At 40.5% G+C, this 25,572-nt stretch overlaps 1 protein-coding gene across 2 annotated transcripts in view; it reads left to right on the forward strand.

Annotated features, from left to right (window-relative positions):
* Positions 1-25,572, forward strand: part of LOC6728307 — a 37,333-nt gene that overhangs the window by 8,056 nt on the left and 3,705 nt on the right. For both annotated transcript variants that reach the window (XM_016176830.3, XM_016176828.3), the window contains exons 3-4: positions 20,680-20,839; positions 22,791-22,999. In XM_016176830.3, coding sequence (XP_016034942.1) covers positions 20,680-20,839; positions 22,791-22,999 — 369 coding nt within the window. The remainder of the gene's footprint in view (positions 1-20,679; positions 20,840-22,790; positions 23,000-25,572) is intronic.

Below are 25,572 nucleotides of genomic sequence, written 5' to 3' on the forward strand. Positions count from 1 at the left end.
ATAATAATAATAATAATAACAGCGCCAACACTTGGCCATTGTTTTAGTGGTAGCCAAGCGAAAAAGCAGCAACAACAAGATGACACTTTAATAGCACAAATGCGGAACTAAACAAAAACCAAAATCAACGAAAAATGGGTGTGGATAGCGACTCCCGCCAGCTGTCATAATGAAACTGTCAAGGACAATAGGGGGCCAGCGGAAATACAAAGTGTACGTGTGCCCCTCTGGAAAAGTTCCACCACGCGCCCCTGAATTTTTCCGACACCCCCTCTTTCGCATCCGCCACTTTCCGGTTTCTGCGATAAAAGCGACAAACGAAAATTCTGTCTGACGGGTAGAGGCCATTTATAAGAGCATCAGTTACAATAACACTGCAGGGCGGCCGGGCGTTAGGGCGGCTTGGTCCAAAGGGGCGTGGCCCTCACAATAGCCGGGGCCATTGTCATAAATTAAAAATGAGGAAGTGTATGAAAATAAACAAAAAGCCAAACGGCCCAGCCAGCCAGCCGCAGCGGAAATACAAAAAGCGTTGATAAATAAATTTCTAACAAAACAAACAGCTAGCAGAGAAAAGGCATCCCGAGACTCAAAGTCAACCCGAAGAGCCCAAGAAAAGATAGGGCGGAAAACGTGTTGGCCAGGTCAAGACTGTAGATAATGCAATTGCGCACATTAAAGTATTAAAGAAAAGTTAAGTCCCGCAGTAACTAAAGTGGTATAAGTAAGTGGTATAATAAAAATAATTCAGAACTCGCTTGACTTTCTGAAAAGGAAAAGTGCTTCTTTCGGACAAATAGTTTTACTATTGTGTTTAATAAGGCAGGCACACACTTAAAATACCAGTATGATAAGAATACAGCACTGTCGTATTCTCCCAAATAAATTATTTTGGTCAACTGCTTTAAGTTGTAGTTTAGGGCAATGCCCACATTAAACCCGAGCCACAAATTTCACAGGACGCGTTCTATGTGTCGTAGCACTCGCACTTTGTGCCCCCCGTTTCCCAGCCAATTCCTTTCGTGCCACTGCAACAGCATCAGCTACATTGGCCAAGAGACTCTGGGCGCAGTGGCCAGCGGCAATGTCCAAAGCCGCAGCGGCTTTGATGGAATTTGTGAAAATACTGCACAGGAACGACTAGCCACAAAAAATAAGCAAGTAACTTACATTTAAGTTCGACTTGGAAATGCTCTTAGTGGATTCATATTAATCATTATATGAAAAATATTTGATAAGATGGCCATAATAAAATTGATCAAAATATAACTACTTACCCCTACAATTTAAGTAATTATTGAATAATTATTAATTATTAATTAATATTATTAGGTCACACATACTTTACGAAGTTTTAAGCTAACCCAAACGTAAGTAAATGTAATACAAGGAAGTTCTGATAAGCTGGTTCACTGCAATAAAAACATCTATAGGGTTCGTTTCTGCACATCCCCCGACCATTTCGACGACAGTTTCCGTTCTGCTTCTGAAAACCAGGACCATAGTTGACCATATCCCAAACGCTTTATTCTGTATTATGTACGATATTTTGTTTCTATTTTATGCGGCTTATTTGGCTCGCATGCCACGTCCAGTTTTTAGGTTTACATACCCGGGTGCAGATCCTCGTGGGGCTTTATTTTGGGTTTCGGCATTTGTTTAAATTAAAGATTATGCACAAGTGAAAAAGTAGCAGTGCGAGCACCACCATGAAGGGGGAAGATATTTGAAATTTAAATATGCCAACCAAGCACGACCTTGGGCCACGTGGCGTATGATGGATTTGGGACCGCATGACGTCAATGGGAGAGAAATCTGTTGTGCGCCCTTTTCGCTCGGCATCGTGTAAACAAGCAAATGGCTTTAAATTGCTGGCAAGTAGCAACTGCACAATGGGCATAATGGCTGTAATCGTAATAAGCCATTTAGCACTTCATCTTTCCTGCGAGCAGCCTTTGCATATATTTATAATTCATATTCATATTGTTAATTCTATGGGACCCTTACCCCATTCCCCCTACCTCAAACCCTTTCATCCGTCGCCGAGGGTAGCTGCCATAAAAGCATCATAAACATTTTACAGCAGTTGCAGTTGCTGCAGGAAACTGCCCAGCAAGCGGAAACGGTGCCGCTCCTCAGTGCCACCCTCATAATTGCAGCCAGCCATTTCACATTTTGGCCTAGTCCCGGAAAAAGAGGGGCGTGGCACCGGGAATTAGGATGGCTTTATCGGAGGCAGGCCAACTATGTTCACGTATGTGTGGGCAAAGGATTTTTAAGCTTTTAAGCAGACTGTTTCTTTTTTCGCCTAAGCCGGCTGAAATGTCAAATATCTAAAGTATAAATATTCCATGAAACAGCCATCACTTGGATACACAAAAAAGTATTCAACAAACATTCACGTATAAATTTTTAGAATTTAAATTCAGCATAGCAGGTTTTTTATAAGCAAGTCATACCCTAAAGCCAGTGAAATTTAAAATACTGCAAATATAAATATAATCATCGCAAAATGTATTGTGGTTTCATTAAGTAAATAATATTATTTTTAAAACTATAAAGAATTGCAGTGTGACTGCATATCAAGAGTTTTCTGTGCAACAAAGTCTATAGTATTCTAATCAACTTTTCTTATGCCCGCCAAGCACTTTTTAAGGTTGTTTTGGCCAACTTGTAATGCCCAATTCCCCCGCAAACAAACTTCTATAACTGCCCTCGCGGCTCACATTGTTCAACTGCTTGTTAGCCTCAGGTGTAAATTACAAATCTGAGCGCCGCATAATGAATGAGGCGGCGAACGGCCCGTGGAGCGGCAAAAGAGGCGACTAAATGAAATGAAATCGCAGTGAAAACGCTTTCATTAAACATGCCAGAATGGGAGGTGCAAAAGTTTTCCCCTCGCCCACCACGGCGGGGCAGACAAAGAAGGCTGAAAGGGCGTGGCCGACGGGGAGGGAAAAGCGCGACAAACTGCGGCCAAGTTGATTAGAAAGCCGAGCAGAAAGTCTCGCCTGGGACTGGCAGGCAGCCTAATGAAAAACTTGGAAATTTACGGTCAACGAGTTGTCAAAGCGGCACCACTAAAGCTGGGCCCAAGTAGGGAAATGTGGGAAAATAGGGCAATAGGGGGAAAGAGGGGCGCTCGAAGCCTGCCCATAGTTTCAGAAACGCCAAGTCAAACAATTAAGACCAGCCATGTTCCAATGGAATGGGCGACAGGCGGTTTAAATAAATAATTGCCATCGAAATTAAGCAATGGGCTGGGCTGCGGAACATGGGGAATCTGCTGATGGCCACCAGGCACAAAAGTTCACTGAAGAAAAATGCATGCAACTGGAACATAAAATCCAAAAATTCCAAAACTTAATCATTTAATATATTGTAGGAACGAATTTATTGGTTCCAATACTTTAACAATATTTTTTTCATCCTAACTCCCATTTTATTTATTTACTCTTCAGTTTGATCCTGAGTTCGTTGAATATGAATTTGAACTTAAATCGTTTTATAATTTCCTTTTGTACTGTTACTTTATAAATGCAATAAAAAGGGAAAATAGGATTTCTCCCGCGGGTCCTTAAGCATTTTCCTATTCATTTCGCGACAGTTTTCTTTATTTAATAACGTCTTTTATTGCCAGTGTGAGTGCTGTAATCTCGCGGGCACCGGGCAGTTGAGCAGCGGAGCCAAAGTGCGACGACATCGTGGAAAGGACAGTGGAACAGGACAGGACGGGACAGCACGGGACAGGACGACACGGTAATGCGCGGACACGGAAGCTCGGAGACTGGGACACGGACGATAGCAGGAGTAATGACAGGAAGTTCCGATAAAGGAGACAAAGAAAACGCATGCATTAACACAGATAACAGGTCAGGGGAAAAAGCCGACTCCGCCGGGGGCATTACCAGGGTGGGCGGAGGAGCCTGGGGGTCAGATCCGCATAAAGTTCATTAGCGCTGATCAAGAGGCTACAGTTACCCAGTCGAAAATTCCGGAAGCCGGGGAAATTTCAACTGGGCCGTGGACAAAAAAGAATCCCTAGCCCCACATGGCCCATAAAATGCTATGTAAATTTACCACTCATTAATAATGCTGGTTGGCCCTCCCTCCAGGAAATGGTTTTGTGGCCGATTTGGGCGAATAGCAACTATTAAATTGCAATCAAATACTGCCCAAATTATAATAGTAGCCACAAAAAACCTTTTAGTCCCCAAACCCCCAAAAGCGAATGACAAAAGTTAATGCTAATGTGGCATATGCAAAAATGGACATAGATAAGCAAAGCATTTTTAGGGAGGAGAGCCGTGGCTTTAACTGAATTACCCCTAGGTTACAATAATCAGCAAGTAGATAAAGTCATAAACGCAACATACAAATCCAATGGTAGTTGTCTCTAAATGGCTTATTTTACTTAAATATGATAAAAAAAATGTTATGAAAATGTTTCCAAAAGTGTATGTTGAAATATTTGATTTTTCTACAGTCATAAAAATCAAAGGATTTTATTGCCTACAGGTCAATCAATAACAGTACCCTTTTTCATTTAAATTTTGCACGCAGCCACATGGGGTCAAAGGCTAATTGCCAGACCCTCGCCGTAGTTTTCGTGACATCCCCATTGGTCACGTGCTCCTCGCTAGTTGCCACACACATAGCGAACTGGGAGGTGGGAATCGGAATGTGTGCCTGGCATTTTGGCGACCCAATCTTGATGCTATCATCAATTGTCAAATAACCAACTGTGTGAGATTTGCGCACCAGCTGTGGCCAGAAGCGTTGAAGCATTCATGGCACTGCAAATCAACGAATACACACACATGTTACACAGTTACGCAGATACACAGGGGAAAAATGTGTAGTGTTCGACTAAATAGGTTGGAAAATAGCGTGGCATTAAAATTTAAAATTGCATTCATTCCATGAGTTTACCAATCATAGAAGAAATTTCGCATGAAATTGCGTGATGCATTGCACTTTAAATTTACATCCGAGCAGAGAATATTGAAGTTTTTCCCTTTATGTACTTACGCATATGGGAGCTTCCCCTCCGAACAACTCACTTTGTGGGTTATTTGTTTTGGTCATACGCTCATTTCGCTTCTGCTGGGAAAATCGAATGTAGAACCCCAAAAGAACTCAGGACAACAAAAAGGGAAAAGGCAAAAAGGTTCGACTAAACGATTCAGGGATTCAAGCACAGAAATCAAGAGCAGCAGCAGAGTAAACAAACGAAAGGGGAACCACAAATGTACAACGGACAACAAGCTACCAAAACCGAATCATGGCCAAAGGATCCAGCATCCCCGCCCGAACATCCCAACTACTGGTCCTCTTTGTGCTGCCAAAAAAAAAAGGGGGCCCAGCCCAAAAACCCAACCCAATCTCAAACGACGAGCAACGAGCTGAGCAATCGTAAATCTTCTTATGTGCAGCAGCATTTTAACGATAATTTGCTTTATTGAAGCCGTTTAGATTTGGCTAGCAGAGCGGTCCAGTCTGCAGCGAACCGGACCACAAGTCAAACGACAACTAGAGCGTACCCATGTGTCCAGACTGGGGCCCAATCTTTGCTCCTTCTTGTCCTTGGGTACACTGGGAAAAATAGTTCTCAAGACAGGGAAATGGCCAACAAAGATAGTCCATCTCCGCACAGAAGGGTATCATGTTATTAATTTACTTAAAATCTAAGTAAATTTAATAATTTTATTATAAATCATAGGCACTTTTCTGTCGGTGCAGTATTTGGCATCGCTTCCCCTTTGAATGTTTGAAACGTTTCCGTTTAAATGGTTTTTATAGCAAATTTATGTAGAGGAAAACACTTTTAAGGTTGACCAAAAGGACATACGCAGGAATCCATAAAAATAGCTGGCCAAACACATGAGACCCAGAGCCAAATCGAATCGAATTGGCGCTCCATCCCCCGGGTCCACCGGATTTTCAGAGGTGTGAACAAAGATTTGCCACTTTTGCCGCTCGTTTGACCGGGTTCTTGGTAGTAACTGGTAGCTGGTAACTGGTAAGTGGCGACTGGTAGCCTGGTCTGGTCTCCGGTTTCTGGACCAATATGTGCCATGAATAATGGCCGGGCAAATTGCTCAGTAGCTTTCCAGCTAACTGGATTGCAGCAAATTGCCCAGTTAGCTGCTGCAGTCAGACATCCTGTTAATGTTTTGTCGAGATCACCGCCCACGATGCTGTAAAAATGTTACCACATCATTGGAAGTAATTACTGTGTCATTTGTCAATTGACTCGGATTGGTAGATGGCCGGCGTTGATTTGTTGGCCCGACAGCTTAAGTAATTACGTCTTAACCGTATTAAGTGTGTGTTAAATGTCAGAGGTTAACTGCAAGCTTTTCGATTGATTTCAAAGGATTACACAACGTGACGAAAGGCAAGAAAATAATCTACTGAACTGCACTGACAGGCTTGCCTGTCATGAAAACATTTTAGGGCCACCTCAAAGTGCAATAACTCAATTCGTCAGTATTTCAAGCCATTTAATTAAAATATTTTATTAATTTGTATCACCGTACCAAAGGCCATAAACTCGCTTTATACCATGCATATACACAAACACAGTAATTGTGAAAAATAGCAACGATGCACAAGCAACATAAATTGAGAGCAACAACAAGGAAACAGAAACAGTGTTATATAAGCGAGGATATATGTATTCTTTACTCCGTTGTCAGAGCTTCTTTTTGGCCTGGGCATTATTTAAATTAATAAATATATTTCAGTTTTACATTAAGCCCAAAAAGGACAGCTTACTTAACTTGAGAGTTGCAACTCCACCGCTGGCAAAAGGAATGCCAAATTATGATTGAGTGGAATTTGCAGTGGGGATGCTTAAGTAAATTTATTATTTCACGTTTATATTTTAATGCGAAATACCAAGTAAAGTGCTGCTGTCTTTTTCAGATGCTTTTGGGTTGGGTTTTTCCTCAATTGTGTTGTTTATACTTATTTTCCAGCAACTGACTTTAAATTTTCTTTAAATCACTGCTGCTTAGAATGAACTTCATTTCTTTGTAGAAGGCCATTGTGTTTAAATAAGTTTAAGCTTGAGAACTTTAAGTATTAGGCCCCTCACAAGAACTCCAGAAACTGCCCTTGATTCCCGCCGTCACTTTCCCATGTTGCCAAGGGGGATGCATTTGCAGAAGATCCCCTTCTTCTGTTTCTGTGTCTATCCTGGTCGGCATTGCTACTTCACTTGGAAAAAAATGTAAAAGAAAATTCAGGAAAAAAGATATATATATTCATTAATATTTTTCCTTTATTTCTATAATTTTCTTTTATAGTAACACCCTGCAGGAAAATGATACATGTGTAAACAATTTTCTGTAATATTCGTACCCCAATACATCTTCATTAAATATAATATTTATAATTCAATTGACATATAAATCTTTTATGAATTTTCTAAAATTTCCCATCAAACATTTTCTCCCAGTGTACTTGCTTACTGCTTTGCGCTGAGGGGCGTGCCTGGCATGTGACATTCGCCGGCATAAATGTCAACAACTATTTGTTATTGTTGTTGGCCTGCTGGCGTTGTTTGCGTGTGCCTGTGTTGTTGTCGTTGCATGGCTGTTGCTCCTAACCTGTTGTTGTTCTTGCCGCTGCATTTGTTGTTATTGTTGCTGTGGCAAGTGTGACGGCGGCTTTGGCTGTCAACAATGGCTGATGCCAACAATGTGACCGTCATGCCGTGGGCACTTCGTAGCGCCAAGACTTTGCCTCCGAGAGCCACTCAAACTTTGCAAAATTCCACCCCACACATAGCGCAGTGTGCTGAGCACACACACACATACACACACACCCACGCACATTGCGTATACGCCGCGTGGTAATTGTAATTATTCTCGCTATTCAGCCAGATTTGTTAAGCCATTAGGCAACAGGTCGACCAGCATCCATATTAATGCCATCGCCCAGCTGAGCACAGCGTGCTTGGTTCTCGAATGGGGAATTCCGGAATAATTAAATTCATTTATGCGAGATCCCAAGCGTAGCACCAACTTTGGTCATAAAAACCCGAAAATAGCCATAATAATGATAATGATATCAATAACAATGGGAATTACGGGGCAATAGTTGAGCGGGCGCTTCATAAAAACCAGATGTTAATATTTTTCCATTTTCACATCGATGTACAAATAAACACCGCAAAACACAGTACAAAAAAATAAAAAAGAAAGTGGGGGAAAGAAAAGCAAAGGAAACAATGGTAAAATGATTTCATATCAGAAAATTATTAAAGACCATATGAAAAACTGAACCCTCCGCTTAACGAGGCATTCATTTATTGCAAATTGATGCATAAACAATTAGTATTTTGGACTATTTCAATTTGAGCCTAAGGATTTGGTGAATAACCATTTTTGGCAATTCAACTGAACAACTTTAAGCGCCAATTCCAACATTTACTTACTGTTTTTATTTAATCTTAAAATATTAAGTTTGACAGCTAATTGGATTAATATTTGACATCGATTTTATAATCGATTTATTAGGTCTAACAAACGCGAAGATTACACTTCGACTTTCCTTCTAAATACGTACATATAACACTTTAAAAGGTTACCAAAAATATATTATTTTCAATAACCAGACACAAGCTTAAAGAGACCCATCGATTAAATGCAAATCGTTTTGAACCGAATAATGTTTATTTGTACTCGCCACTTGTCCTTTGTTAAGTCATTGTAACGCAGCACAGCTTAAAGTTGATCCTTTCCATTTATCAATGGCAGCTCCTTGAACGACTCTCGCTGGGAAATATGATTTATGTGTCCCGCAGCGCTTGACTACTCGCCTCCCCCCCTTCGCTCCGCCACCCGATTTTCCCACAATTTTCCCGCCCAAGCCGGAGGCCGTTTGAACTGTCGAAAGTTGTAAGTGTTGCCAAAGCAGCTTGCGCTGTTGCTACTAAACGAAATCGAAATCGAATGCCATCGTAATGGCCTCTGGGCAGACAACGGGCATAATTTTACACGCAGACTTTCCGACGAACGGACTTGAGGGCCAACGGCTCGTTTGTCTGGCTCAACTTCTTCGTCTAGACTGGAAAAAAAGTAGACAAATTGCATACATATATATAAAATTATTGATATTTCAAATAAGTGCATATTTATGCGAATTTTCTTTGCAATATAAAAGACAAATGAATTTAAATATTTTATAAAAATGTAGTAAGCCTATCAACGATAAGTTTTCAGAATAGTTCTTAGTTTTCAGCTTAGTTTTAAATCAACTAAGAGGTGTTTCCTTATAATCCACCACTATTTTCTTCAAGTGCAGTCCCTTATTAACAGGCAGAATGAAATTTTGAAATTATAATGCCATCCGGCCGGGCGGCAAAGTTTTTTTTTTGACCATCCAGCCGTCTGATGTCGTGGCGCCGACCCATAAATATAAATTTGATTTTTTATATAGCACTTTGATATGTGCGCAGCAGCAGCAACACTTTTCGCAAACTTTTCGCATCTCATCTCATTTCATCTCATCACCGGAACCGGGATCCTGTTACAGCTGTCGAAAACTAACTGAAAATGAAAAACCCACGCAAGTCGTATATACGTGGGGAAAAGGCAAAGGAAAAGCTTTAAATGCCGCTCAAGTTTCATTTGCATCGTTTCGATTTGCATTAGTGGCCATAAAATATGTTCAAACTTTGGCAGTAAAATCAAATGGTTTAATTTAAAAAGTCGTTAATTTTATTTACTTCAGTTTAATGGCGGCAAATAACGGGAGTTATAGTCTCGCCGCTTCGTAGGATTATCTAAACAATTAATTAAATATACTTTAATGTGGCAAGTAATTGATTTAGGGTATTGACTTGAAGTTAATTGAAATGATTCGATCAGGTGATTAATCGACTGTCATAAAAGGAAATGTAACAATTATTTAAGAATAGGAAATCAAATAAATGAGATTTCTATAATTCAGTGAAACTTTTAAATATGAGATAATTTTGAATAAAAGTTGATGCAAAACGTCAAAATTGGTTAAGTATAAAATGATATTGTTATGAGGCTCAGCACTTGATGAAATCTTTGAAAATAAGCAGCTTATTTATATAAATCATATTTAAGAGTGTATACCCAACATTTGCGCCATAATTAAATTCATTTAAACTTTCGAAGATCGCACGTGTGTTAAGATGTATATATATATGGTAAAATGCCCAAGGCCGTAATGAATTGTGATTCGCCTGCGAACTCAAGCTCTGCTTGCCAATAGCCGTGAATTTTGGTTATTTGCCAGAGCTACGACTGCCATTGACAGTGATTTGCGTTTGGCAAAAACTTTTCCGCCATTTCCATCGCTAGCCGGAAAAATGTCAGAAAAATACTCGGCCCATATGCGTGCTGAGGAAAATTCTGAGGTGTGGGCATATAAGTGGTAGTACGGAGGGAGCAAACTTTTTCATTACGCAATTCTTGCGTATGTACGATGCTCTCGGCACAGTGAGGGACTTTTTTCAAAATCACACTCATATATTCAGCTTTGCTTAAAAACTTTTCTAATTCCATTAACGTTACGCACATGCTCAAGCTCCCCATCGTCCATTCCGCACTTTGTTCGTCCTGCCCGTGCTATTGTGGCCGGTGAAGTTTCGCCCCACGTGCATTTCGCCCTGGACAAAAGGACTACACTGGAAAAATAATATATGTATACGAAAAATACGATCTCAATTAAATTGATATATATGCTTTTATTTTTTTGGTTTAGAGGAATATTTAAATAATATTAATAATCATTTTCAATAATTTCTATATTTTTCCTTGGACATTTTTTTAAGTGTCGCCTAGAAACACAGAGCGCATTTTGCGTGACTTTGCAAATTCAGACAATATTGTTTGGCTCGTTCCCAGCCGCTTTAAAGTGAACAAAAAAAAAACAGGACAACGTCTATAATGAGCCGTAGTTGCGAACAGATTTCCTCCGCCCGCCGAAAGTCATTTTCTTGCCGGGGGATAAGTTTGGCTTTGTGGAGCGCTTTAAATCTGTGGGGAAAGTTAAGCATTTTTTCCACGTCTCATTTCTCAGCGCTCACCGATTGCCATGGTGAGGGACTGGATTTTGGGTTCCGCTATAATTTGACTTAATTTTTGTTAATAATTATTTTCGCATTTTCGGCATTGCTTGTGGTTGATGGCAGGCGGCGTTGCCCGGACGAGGGATCAGAGTTAATTAGTTTGTAATTATTATAAATTGAAGATGAATGCTTGTGGCAAGTTTAATTGGATATTTGATGTTTTTAAATTACGCAAAAATGAGCGTGAAATATTAGCGCCACATCTATCTGGCCGCATCTTCATTTTAGCCCCAAAGCCAGTCCCTGCGAGGGGTAAATTAATTTTTAATGCCTTGGCTTTGTCACTGGGCCCGATATTTATGTTCTGAACCAAAGCAGCTGCCTTGCAACCGAGCTGCATGCTTTTTGTGTCATCGACCGCCCTTGTGTCACACGTGCCACGCCCATAACCAGTACAGTGATCCCTGGCTCAACGGAGAACATTCCTACTAAATAATGAGTAATATGTATATTTATTAATAACATTTATTTAATTTTATATTGGATAATTGCTTATATTATATTATTCAATGATGTTGATTATTTCTTCAACCCTTTTGCTGCTTTGCTGCTCCACTGTAGATTCAAGTGGCAGGGGCTGCATCGTGTTCGGTTTTGTAGAGAGGGCGCCAAACAATTAATCATAATCTCGTGTAGTTGCACAGCCAAGTGCCTGGGCCACGTTCGCAGCAGTTTTTCATAGTAGCGAACAATAAATTTTAGAGCCGCCGGCCGCGTCTTGAGCAGTCATAACTTTGAATCAAGAAAGCCACGTAGCCTGGTACACGAACTCCTACTCCTCCGCCAACTCCCAGCTGAGGGTGAAAATATGTTTAAATTTTACTTTAGTTTGCCCCAATCCTGTTATTGTATTATCATTTTCCCTATGTGCCACCGAGCCACGTACATTTGTAATAATTTAACATGAAATATGCTCCGGCGGGTGTGGGACCATGATAAAGTCGTTCGCCTTATTTATCCCCCATTGTTAATTCAATAAGGTGGCAATTGCGAGTAGCTGCATGCGTGCCCAACTATTTGTCCCCATAAATCTGTTCGAAAGTTTTCATTAAGGAAAGTAAAGACATTTCACTAGCGGATTATATAGGCTATAAACTATTATGTTTTAGTTCTTCAAAATAGGATTAGGGCTTTTTACTAAATGAAAGAAATCTCATATAAATACGAACCACATTTAAGCTTAAAATTCAACCATGTTAAATTCATCTTCTCTTGCACAAAAATCACTTGAAAAAATAACGTATAATTGCTATACTCTATCTATAAATTTAACAACTTAAGTGGTGTGTATATTTAATAAGTTTTTTGTTTTCCTAGTGCACTCGCACTACACTTTTGCTAGAGATATTTTTTTAAAAGCATTTTCAGTTCCCCTGAGCCGAGAATACGTGTGGTGACCACCCTGAGCCCCAAAAGTACGCATCTGTATGCAAAAGTACACAAGTTCGGTTGAAAAACTTGAACCTTGGGTGTTTGTTTTATTGGCAATGATACACACAATTGTTTGTGTGTCCTGCCAGTGAGCGAGACAAACTCCGTTTTCCTGGTACTGCTTCCATTTCCATTCCCATTTGATTTCCATCTAACGCTGCTCCTGCCCCTCGCCCGTGCCATCGCCATCACCCTGTTGTTTTCTTTGGATGCCCAAATTGATTCTATTGGCTTTATTGTGATAAGGTCAAAAGTTAATGTAACTGTTGTGGCCCTGTGCATTGAGACAGTTTGCTGGGGGTTTTGGGTTTCCAAATTAAAACTTCCAACTTTACTATTCTTTTTGATGTGGCCGTAAGGGTCTTTCCCTCTGATAAACTCTGATCAAAGTAAACTGGCACCAGGGAGTCGATCTACGACACAGATATGCAACTTGGTAGCACATGAGCTGCTGTCTGACCAAAAACTAAACAAACGGTTCTGCATGTGGCAAGTGTGACAGTTCAGATGGATTTCGGGTGCTCTGAGCTAGATTACGACATATCAAAAGTAGCAAAATAATAACTCGTGCATCGAATTCTTAAGAAAATATTTCATTTCAGTTTATCTTAAGTTTATGTATTAATTCCCATGTCACGAGCTATTAAATAAATGTAATAAAAACTGCAAACGACTTAAGCTTTGCTCAATAGCTAAACAGAAATTTAATTTCGATTTCGAAAACTTTTACCACCAATTGGTGTGGACACTATGCATAAATATTAAATAATATTTATCTCAACAACCTCTTGGTAATTGAAAATATTGCAACTGACAAAGGTTTCCAATTCATAAAAGTCTCCTTAATTATTTTCCAAGTTTCACACTCAATAGCCCGCACTTATTGCACTTTCTGCTCTGGGAAAACCTCTGAAGCGGAGTTAAATTTAAAGAGTTAATTTCCTCTTCTCTCATCCCAGACATCCAACCACATACTATTGAAGCAGACTTTTTGGTTTGTGGATGAAGGAGTCAAACTGAGGCAGCTAACTGACAGCAATGCCGTGTCGATGTCAAAAGCATCCATTCTCCACTCAATCCGCCTGAAAACCATTGCTCCTCCATCTCTCCCCACTGAACCATAAAAAGCAATGCCAACTCCTCCTGCTGGATCTCCGGATCTCATCCTTGTCTCGCTGCCGGAGAAGTCTCAGTGGTTAGCTTTGGCAAAGTTTTGTGCGTAACATGAAAAACTTCGATAAATTCACAGTTGAAACAATTACCATGAATTTTATCAAAAATGATACGCGCTGTTCGTATCCGACCATGCAGCAACAATATTTTTTAATGCACTTTGGGGGAAAATGAAACGCAAGAAGGATGCCGAGGCAGCTGCTCGGGATAAAGATCTGTGGGGTCGAATGGGGCGGGGGGAGGTATTGCGGAAAAGCAGCAGCCCAGTGGAATCCCAGGAAAAGCCATGAGGAAAACCGAGGGAAATGCCTGACAGATAGACCAGGAGCCAGCGTGAAGTTGCCGGGATGCTGCTGCTTCTCCGTAAAATGTAAGCGCAAAATTGCTTGAGAAAACTTTCTCAACTTTTCAGCTAATATTTGACTTTGGCAAAATAAGCAGACGATGAGGAAAAAACAACGCAGCGACATTGCATCGAATGGGAAAAATATATATTTTCTTAAACATTATGCGACGACATTTGCGCTGATGTGAAAGTATCTTATGGATACAGAAATTCCCTTTGGTCCCCCTCTTCAAATTCCGCAGCAGATGCAGTGGCAGGCCAATGTTTCGTTTCGACTTTTATGGCTTTGCTACAGAAAATATTGTGGGAAAAAAATCAGGAAAATATTTATGCGTTGGCAAAGTTTTTCGCCCTAAACGCTGCAATTGAAAATGAACATTAAAATTGATATTGGCCCGCAAGGCGGACAACTTTAATGGCTGTCAATTGCAGGCGAGTGCGCAAAGTTTTTACCTCTTGCTCGACCTTTTTTTTTTTTTGGCTCGAATTTGTGTAAACTTAATATTTTGTTATTAGTTTTGCAAAAGTGTCCAATGGTTTTTATTCTATTGCAAAAACTCGCTGGCAGCGCGGGAAACTCAAATAGATTTTGAGTAGCTTTTCAGTTTGAGTCGACGTTAAATGAGAAAAGTTTCGTCGAGTGTTTGTTGCAGTTTTCCGTGTAAGTTGGCCGCTACTCCTTCGTGGCAGGTGAAGTGTCCTCTTCTCTGCCTTTATTTTGATTTTCCCGCTCCTTGTTTTCCACCCGTTAATGATATTTTGGCCAACAGTTTAGCTCTTGAACTTATTCAAAAAATCAATCAAAAAGACCTATTAAAATAATATGTTGCCTTTATAGATGAATAATAATCAAGCAGTTTATATAAAAGTGCTCTTTTAAATCAATTTCAAAGTTCTTTGTTTAAGACATTGGTAAGTCTCGCTTGATACGAACAAGTTTCTCGAACAACAATAAGCTTTTAGAACAAATGCGAAGATTGAAATGTGTCAGACTAGTGAGCTGTTCTTAAATTTCAATAACTTTTGCAATTGGCACACTTTTCCGTTGGATCCATTTCCTCCGTTTTTAGGCCACCGCATCACACTCGCAACTCTTGGCTCCGCCCAGTTTACTAATTTTAGTTTTGCAACTTTTTGTTGTCCAAAAAGAACAAACATACAGCCATATACACACACATACACAATAAATAAACCCCAGCGTCTGTGGAGACCGTAGAAACAAGCAAAACTATGGGACGTGGGAAATCTACTGGTAGCAAAAACCAAGCCGAAAAAACAAGAGGAAAAGTCCGCAAAAATTTTTTTAAAAAATATAGAAAGAAATGGAGGAAAATTAAGAGCAAACAAAAAAGGCAAGCGTCGCACTCGCAGAGCCGAGCATATTGTATTGAGAGTTCGTTTTAATTAAAAGCAAAAGGAAGGCCAAGAATGGCAGCGTCAGATTGCGGATTGAAAAGGTTACTGCAGCGCTGAATTTATAAAAATGATTAAAAAAGTTGCAAAATGCAAAAGGCAGAACAAACAATCACAAAAATTGCACAGAACGGAAATAAATTTAAGCAAAAACCGAATTTGTCAGACGGCGAAAATAGCGGCGCACAAAAGATGGAAAAAATGAACAAATATTTGAGTGAAAAAGTATAAGCGAAACAGGAGCATAAACAATGCATTGCGGAATATTTGCATTGCGTATACGCCATGTAATAAATAAAAGTGGAAGTGGGATATTGGGAATGGGAATGCGAATGCGAATGGATATCCGAATGGAACTGGGCAAGTGGCTGCTCCTTGAGCCCGACTCCGTAAACTTGGCACTGGCAAACAGTTTCCAACTGAATGGCTTTATATCCAGCGACTAGAGCTGCATTTGCCACAGCTGCCAAGGATCTCTGGCCATCCTGAGTTCCACCTTTATCCACTCACTTCATACGCTTACCTCGAGCATTTCCATCTGGCTTTCAACTTCTTTGTCTACTTAGGATCATAAGTATAATTTGATACGTATTAAGATTTAAGTGTTTATATGTTAGTGTTTTAGAATATCTACTACATTTTTAATATTTTCTTGTTTTACATTTCTACATTCTGGTTGATGCATTTGATTTCGCAAGGTATATTACCCATTCGGAGGGTATAGTTCAGCATTTTCTTCCAGTTTTTCCATGCCATCATCATCGTCATCTTCGTCTGCATTCAACTTGCAGCTCGTTTGTGCCAGTTTTGCTCGTTTACAGGCTTTTACCTGAAACTATTACCTACTTGCCGGCTGGGTTGCTCGATCCTTGCCACGCCCCCATGCCCCTCGACATTTTCCGCACCCACCCCATTTTACCTTGACTAGTTTTATTTTGCTACTGCAATCAAGTGTCGAGTCGCTGCATCTTATAGTTGCGAGTATGCAGTTTTTTAGCTGCAGAGCAGCTGCAGAAAGTTGCTCATCTGATTACATATTTATTCGCAATTTATGCATAATTCTAGAACAGTTCAGTTCATTCTGCGCTGGCTTTAATCAGCGGAGAAGTGAGAGATAACCTTTCGGAATCGAAGGCATGCCAGAAAACAAGCCCTAGGCAATCCATCAAGGCGTATCATGCTCGGGAAAACCAGCCCCAAAAACTAAAACCCCACCAATTCCCGAGTGTATAAAACTGTCAGGAGCTCGCATACACTCTTCACAAAGGAGAAAAAATAACAACATAAAACACTTTACCATCTGATACTCAACGTTAAAGTCCTGCTTTAAGTCCCACCAGCAAACTATTCGGGAAGCGAAAAAAAAAGATGATGAATCTTTTGTTGTTTGCCCCACCTCCGAAAGCCACTAAAAATGTTAACTAAAGTGAAGCAAGAATATATGGCCTGATATGAACAAAAAGAAAAGTGGGAGGAAAGGGAAAGTAAATGTAACCAAGATGAAATGTGCGGAACTCCACCAGCAGCAATAACATGTTGAGAAAAAAATTATGATGGAAATGGGTAGCAGATGGAAATGGGACACGGGCAAACTGAGGCAACTTTGCCGGAGCAGAGGGCATTGACAAGCTGAAAATAGACCTGGCTGTGGCTCAGCATAAAACTAACAAGAAAATTCCGAGATATGCATTCCATTCAGGGCGTAACGAATCATGTAACTAAGCTCTCACTTTTCGTTTTCTTTAAAATTACGAAAACCAGGAGGAGCATCTGTCGGATGCCAAATGAGAATTGAGGAAAGGAAATGCTTTTAAGCAAATGCTAATTAAACAGAGACCTTTTTGCGGAGCTGAGAATGTTGAAACTCGAGATATTTCAGCATTTGAAATGGTCATTTAATCCGTTTTAATGGTGATATGAAAATGTTCGATAGGTTTGATTTGTATTGTAGGGAAAAACAATCATAAATCATAGTTGGGTATAGGCACAGCTTAGCATATTTAAGTAACATGATTTTAAAGTGTTCTTAAGGAACACTTACCGAATTAATGTATCATAGAAAAAAAGTGCCACATGTCAATGTCAACTGCGATGACAAAGATAAATTCTTTCAGCCAGCATATCTTTCAGTTTCCCTGCCCAGCGATATTCATTACGATTTAAATTTGAAAATAGCCCTGCGCCTGCTTTAAATTTCCAATTCTGTTTTGTAAATTTAATGCGCTGTTGAAGATGAAAAAAAAAAAACTAAATGGCGCCAAATTCCGTCCGGCAATCAAGTAAATTCAAAGCAAATTGTCCGCACAATGGCCCAAATGTCCGCAACGGGGCGGCCATCATGAATGTCCTCGAGGATACGGCAAGCCAACAGCCTAATGCTCATTATTTTGCGCTTGAGAAATTTCTGTCTCGTCACTAATTCATCATTGTTTCGGCACATTAAATCCTTGAACGTCAACGCATTCATTATCTCATCGCATGTGAGCTGAGGGTCCTGAGCCAAATACTCTGCTTTTTGGCCAACTCATCGCCGGGCTCACATGGTCAGCTGTCTGTGCGTCCTTCCGTCTGTCTGTCTGTCTGCCGGTCTGTCGGTCTATCTGTCTGTCATCGGGGTTTCGTCGCCAGGGCATGCTTGAGTGATATTAACTGACCGACAATCAGTCAAGGGCAACTGGAGCATCAGCGGCCAAAGCAAAGTTGGCCAAAAGAGGCTTATGCGAGATTTCTGCGCGTCCCCCGCCAGCGGAGATAAAGTGGAGCATTCAAGCAGTGGGCAAGTTGAGCATGAATAGTCCTAGTCATTTTTGAAGATACTATGTGTTTAACCCTCTGGTTAACCTGCGTGCCATATAAGTCATTTCATATATAAGAGTATTTCATACAAGCTTACTATAATATTTTCGCTTAGATAAAGATAACTTATTTTATTGTTTGGTAAAAATCAAATATCTTTGTAATATTTTGTGCTTAGAAAACTATCGCTATCATCAGAAAACCTGGCAAGTAGAGGGTTAATATCCCTCCTTTCAAGGATGTCTGTGCGGCTTGCATGTTAATTGCTTTCCAGGCTAATCGAATTTTTCGCCTGTCATTATGAGTAATGTGTCTAGGATGCGCACATAAAGCAATTTGTCGAGAAGATTGCGCCGAATGGCAAATTGCTCTAAGCGCTCGGCAATTTAAACTATTCGGGCTTAACGACATACGGACATAAACAATAAAATCGTTTAAATGTAATCCACCGCTGAATCAGCAACAAAAAAAAGGTATAAAAAAAAGGGATGTGCGAACCCGACGTAATCATACATGTCATCTGGCCTTAATTTCATATGCAAACAAAACATGATTACAAATGGCAAACGAGCATACCAAAAAAACATTCAACAGAATGGCAAAAAAAAAAAAAAATGGTGAAGAAAAAATATTTAACACGATGGCAAAAACTGATAAACAAAGGTATGCAAATATTCAAAATAGCAAATGTCAAATGCCCTTGCGGATAAATGCAAATTATAAACGGATTTCTACATTCGTTTACCAAGTGGAACAATGTCTAATTATATTTAAGAATTTTCTCTGCCAAACTGGGCTTATTTGCATTAAAGCCTTGAAACCAATGTAGTTGATTGGTGCCAGGACTTAAGAATTAATAAACAAATTACTCACTTACCCAATGCTTTAGTAGTTGTTAGCAATGCAAACTGTGTCACGCAGCTTAGTCAACTTTGGTCCTTTGGGACGAATATCATCCCGTAGTTGTCGTGGCAATAAATTCAGGGCATCCTGCGGGGGTGCCCAGAAAAAGTCATATTACATCGCTAATTTATGTAGCACATAAGTTAATTTCTGTTTGTCTGTTATTTGTTGTAATTAGCCGACGTTCAAGCCGTTGTCCCAGGGGCCATTAAAACTCGTCCCTGGCCGCCGGAAAAGCGCCATCCCATAAACAAACGAAAAACTGTTGCTTCCGGCGACAGCGTGTGAAAAAAGGACAGCTACTGGTGGATGTATATCCTTGCGAAAGAGATGGCCGTAGTCCGGGCTAATTATTTTGTCGGTCAGCCAAAGTTCATAGTTCACATGACCCAAAAACAGCCGGAGAAAGGGGGGAAAGGCGCTGCCCACTCGTGGCTGGTTCGTTTATACAATTTTTACTATCTGGCCAAGTAATATAAACTTAATTAATACCCGCGTCGGCCGACGGGTCGGGCATTTGATTCATGGCCTGCATTTGCGAGCCGGGCTCAAATGCAATAATGGATGTGGCGACGCGAAATAAAAATAAAAGCAAACGCATTAAAATGCGCAAAGTCTGACCTCTCACAAAGTGAGAAAGCGTAAAGGTCGAACGGCGGGTCAGCAGCGCACAAAGTCAAGGAATTAACGATGGCGACCTTTTTGGCACCTCTGCCTTTCGAAAAAAAGAGAAAAAATGGACATACAGAGAGGCAAAAATGTTAAATGATTTAAAGAACTTGTTTGCCTGCCAAGTGATGTATTCCTAAATGCCTTAAAAATTATTGAATAACTAAAACGGCAAATAAAATGTGTGAATAATAAATACAAAATAAGATTATTGAATTTCAAGAACAATAAGCTAATGATTAACTTATATACATGTTTTTCCCTTTTTTCTGTGAAACACTTTCACACCTACTGTGTGAGTATTTCGCAATCCAAAAAAGAAATCACTTACCAAACAATGAAATCCGCGCGGATAACGAAACAAAATCTATTATTTTAAGTTCTTCATGTGCAGGTGAAACCGCCCTTTCCCCACTCGAGTTCCCAATTTTTCCGCCCACGTTGCAAGCTCGCACTTATCGACAGCTTACCGTATAATACCAATGGAATCGGTTTCCGCTCAGGATGCATTCAGTGCTGCCAACTTGGCTATAATTTAGCTAAGTCAAATCTCCACATAATACATCATAGGCTATTCAATAATCACCTACAAAAAAATACAGAAATACAAAAAAGGTAAATAAATATCTGGCTGGAAATAAATGTCTTGATTAACTTATTATAAATATTTTTATAGATGTGAATTGGTATGGAGGTAAAATGGTCTATAGATTAACAACTTATTTTAAGAATAATTTAGGAATATTATCTAAGTTAGCTTGTAAGAAACATAATCGTAAAATATCTTCAATTCCTTTCGCTAATGGCTGCACTGGTGGCTCTGTCGTTGCAGGAATGGCTCCTGTGCCCGCGGAGGGACTGCACCTGTCCAACCTGTCCGTCCCGCGCATTATCGACGTGGCCCAAAAGGCGAAACTCTTCTGCAGCTACGCGATGGGCAATCGGACGCTGAACTCAGTCAAATGGTACAAGGATGGCCTCGAGTTTTTCAGGTGAGCCCACCCATCGGCTGTGGCCGTAGACCAAATAAAATTTCTCCCACCATTCCCAACTGGAACTCTTGAGCTGGCAACAGCCGAACACGAACCCATTCCTACCCCGCACCATCAAAATATTTTTCGGCATTCAGTTTGAAATAATAAAATGTCGCCAGGGAGCCCCGGAGATTGGGAGTTGCGAAATGTGCCGGCGCATTCATGCAGATTTTATGGCGCAAATTGAAAACGTCATGAAACTGCAGCACTGCCCGCAACAAAGTAAATTCCCACCACCTTCCAAAAAAAAAAAAAAAATAATAAAATAAAAACAAAAAGAAAATAATGGCCGTGGGCTGGGTCGCTTGAAAGTGTCGCAACTAATTTAAATGCTTAATTGAAATGGATTTTTATGGCTCGCCTGCAATTGCGGCCAGGTGACGCTGCCATATCGGGCCCAAATATGTGCGAAGAGGGCTTTTTATTTAACTGGCTTAATTGTTGCACATTGCATTGCCGCATATAGGTGCGCATATATCCACGTATGTATGTGCATATATCCAGGACGACCGTAGCTCAGATCCGTGCTCTCCATCCGGGACTTAATCGAGTGTGAAATTTTTAACAAAGGTGTGTGTTTGGGCATTACATTTCTTTTTTAATGTTTTGGTTATTGATTTTTAAAGCCCCGCTACATATGTATATGGCGAGGTCAGGTGGCAAAAAAGTGATATTTATGCCAAATATCAGAACCATTTAACGGTTTATGGGCTTTGCCAAATGGTCGGACACGCCCACTTTGGTAAAAACACTTACGCTTATATTACTTAAACTCTTTTCATCATGAAACTTAAGTATAAACTTGTACTAAAAGTTCGTTTATATTATTTTTTCTTGACTTTATATCTTTTGTATTGTAATAAAAGCTAGATTAAAATTTATTTATATTTTTTAGATAATATTTTTAGTAAGAATGTTTGAATTTAGATTTATTTAGCTCGGAGCTATTTGCGAACCACGCCCCCAGCAACAAAAGTTCGATGCGTTTTGGCCACCGCACTCGCTTTGGTTTGCCCAGTTCAAAATGAGTGTTTTTGACATATTCGCGAGGGGCGTGAGAGTGGGCGTGGCAGGTCAGGACGATTGGCGCAGAAGGGGGCGGATTCTGGGTATGGACTAGCAGCCAGTAATTTACTGCCGTAGGCAGTTGGCTCTTATCAATTACGCTTTTGTGTGAACGTTTTGATTGTGCGGTTCGCACTCGGCTTCAATTATTCATGTGCATTTGACACTGCGGTTGCTTCCATCTGTAACAAAAAACGCCACAAAGGATACACGCACTTCGAGTGTAATTCTGAATTTGTTCGACCGTGCTTTTCTATTTGTTAAATTGAGTGTTTACGGGCACCAAATCGAGCTAACAATCCATTTGGTTATTGCGTGGACAAAGAAAGCACACAAAGTTCGGATTTAATGATGGTCCTTCTGGTTAATATCGCAGTGCAACTTATATCTAGAACATCAATAGTTAAAATAAAATGATTTAAAATTCCAAATGATTGGCACTTCCCTTTACATTCCCTTATCTTTTTCCACAACCCTGAAACAAAATTCAAATTCGATGCGATCGAAAACGATTTTCCACAATTGCAACGCTAATTGCTGTAATCAAATGCAACATTCCCCACACATCTATGAATGGAATTTTGAATTTGAATTGTATCTGAGCTCCGAAGACAATACGAAGTTGAGTGGAACTGCATATTATTCATAATAAAATCGACAGCCCTGCCAAAATGTGCATACAACTCGACGAGTGCTGCAGCTGTAGCGAAGCAAATAGAAGCCAAAATATATATATTTTTTTGTACTTTTGGATGATTTCCTCATCAATATTTCATGGTATCGGTTTTGCGCAGCACTCGAGCTGTCTCTTTCTAACGCCCTATTGCCACCTCTTTCCTTTCAGATACTCGCCTCTAACACCGCCGACAACAAATTGGTTCCCCGTTAAAGGTGTCACCATCGCCGACGGTTCGCCGCATTGCAATCAATTCATCTGCAACGTGGAGCTGGAGAAGCTCACCGCCCACTCCTCCGGACAGTACAGGTGCGAGGTGTCCGGCGATGCGCCCGAGTTCAAGCTGATCGATCAGACGGCCAATATGACAGTCGGAGGTAGGTGCAGCAAAAGTTCAGTTCGATCCGCGCACAGTGGGCAAGAACACTTCAAAAACCCCCTAAAAATGATTGTTAAATACCAGCTTCCTTAAATTAAATTGCATTATTAGTTAAACAAAAATGATTACATTATATTATTTAATAAAATCACAATATATATATAAGCTGATAAGTAATCCTTAAGTTCCCACTGTCCACTGCCCCCTTTTGCCACCGTGCCATTTGTGTAGCTGTGTTTGATTTATGTTTTGCAACAGAAAGACAACAAATTATGTGCAATTTTGCAAACACTTAATAAAATTATAAATGGTCCTTGCACGGCCAGTAGAATTTGGGGTCGGGAGTTCAGTCCGCAACTCCTTTCCATTTATCAATGCCACACCGGCGGAGTGTTCTCCGGTCGGATTGTGGGGGTGGAGGGGGAATCACGGATTACCGGATACGGATAAATGGGGCGGAGAGCGCGGGAGGAGCAGCAGGAGGCGCAGGAGGCGCCAGAGGGTCACGAACCTAGGGCAGTAGGCAGTTGAAAAGGGCGTCGCATAAGCGCTGGAAAATTGTGACACGCGTCAGCCATTTGTATGAGTAATGATTGTTAATAAATCCCGAACGAACGAAGCATCCCGAAAAGCGTACAGCCCGTACAGTGAACACCATGGCCGAATGCCCCGCTGCGTCTGCACCTGCCGCTCTGCTGAACAAATTCAACTCAATTGTGAGTTTTGTACGAATCAATTTATAATCTACAATGCGCGGTCGTTTGCCGTTGTCACGTGCTGGGCCTACGCAACAACAACAAACCAGGGTAATGGCACAAAATACAACAAATATGCCAGGACTAACTCGTTTGTGGCACTTGTAGTTGGGTTTGTTAACGTCAACGGCGCACCGCCGCACCACCGCACCACCCACACCATCGCAACATCGCGCCATAGAACCATCACCGCACCATCATCGAACCACCAAAAGCCGCTGGCAACGCATCGCCCACCATTTTGATTTCGCTTTGATTGGCAGCGTACATGACGATGATTCCGCCCAGCACCCAACACTCTGCGGTGCACTGGGAAAAAATGGGTTATACTTTAAAAAATATTCAGTTCTTAAAACTACAAAATAGAGATATAAGTTCATTTTGGAACATTCTTGAATTTTCTTAGGAAAAGGGTCTAGTTTCAACTTTAAGCACATATATTGTGTTTGTAACGAAAGGCTATGCATTTTGTGTGAAAACAAGAAACTATAGAATATTTTCTAAGTGTAACAATACCCCGTTTTCCCCCTTTTCTGCGGCTGATTGCGGCCAGGAGAAATCGTCAGCCAGGCAGACAGTCAGTCAGACTTTTGGTCGCTGGGCTGGTTCTACTTTGAAATTCAAATCAATTGATTTCGGGCTCCAAATGGAAATGGCCTGCTTATGTCTTTTGTTTCTAGTTTCTATGCGGCTCAAAATGATTTATTTGTCGCAATTTTGCCGCTCAGCGATTTGTCTCTCCTTTTGTAGCCGCCAGTGCTTCCACATAGATGCTAAATGGATGGATGGCCCAGGACCTCGAGTTTGGAGCCTCGAGTTAGGGGGGGTTTCGTTTTGTGGGCGGCTTATTTATTGACGTTACTTTAAGAGATATTGATTTGCATAATGCGCACTTAGGCATTTGTTTACGCGTAACAATCAAATTTGAATTCGCATTTTCGTATTTGTATTGCGTCTTTAATTGGATGTTTGGCTGAGGGCAGACTGTTTTGTTTGTGTGCTCGCTATTTGCATGTCAATTTGACTTTTATCTATTCAGCGTACTTAAATAGACAAAGTAAGCCATGCTCAAGTGGTTGTACATGGAAATCCCAGTGGCTAGATTAAGTGCCAGTCTGCAGGACGAGCTTACTGAAACGTGGATGGCATTTCCCTTTTCCGCCTTTCATTTTCTCCCCTCGACCATCGACCGATCGAATTTCCCTGGCTTTCTTCTCTCACAATACTGCTCGATTATTAGTTGGCATTTATTTATTTCTTTCTGATTTATGGTGATTGATTTGGAATTGTGAAATATTGAAATAACTGCAGCAGCAGCAGCAGCAGAATTGACATTAAATGGAGTTTCATGAGTAGAATGTATCTCAATATAAAAGGTGCACAAATGATTCCTTTGCCAAATTGTATGAGTTGCAATTAGGGTTTTGGGTTTTGAATAAATAAGTAATTAAAGCTCCAACCCTTTGCAATATTCTTATCTGTTTTATAACATTCATATATGCTATATAGAAACAATCTTTTGCTGAGATAATAAAAGGGCGAACAAACCACATGGCCATGGTGGCTGCATTGTCCACCGAGCGGCGAGTGCCTTTGGCATATAACAACATTTTAATTTATATACATATAAACTATAAAAAAAAATGAACTGAACCAAAAGAAAAACGAGAAAATGCCACGAGGGGCAACAGCCAAAACAACGAAATAAAGCCAACCAGCCATGGCATCAAACTTCATCAACGAGATAGCGGCAAAGTTTAAAGTCCTCTTTGGGCGGAACAATGTGTCCGTGTGCGGGGAGTGCGGGGAAAAGGCT

The sequence above is a fragment of the Drosophila simulans genome, chromosome 3R (genome assembly GCF_016746395.2).
Source record: "Drosophila simulans strain w501 chromosome 3R, Prin_Dsim_3.1, whole genome shotgun sequence".
NCBI lineage: Eukaryota > Metazoa > Arthropoda > Insecta > Diptera > Drosophilidae > Drosophila > Drosophila simulans.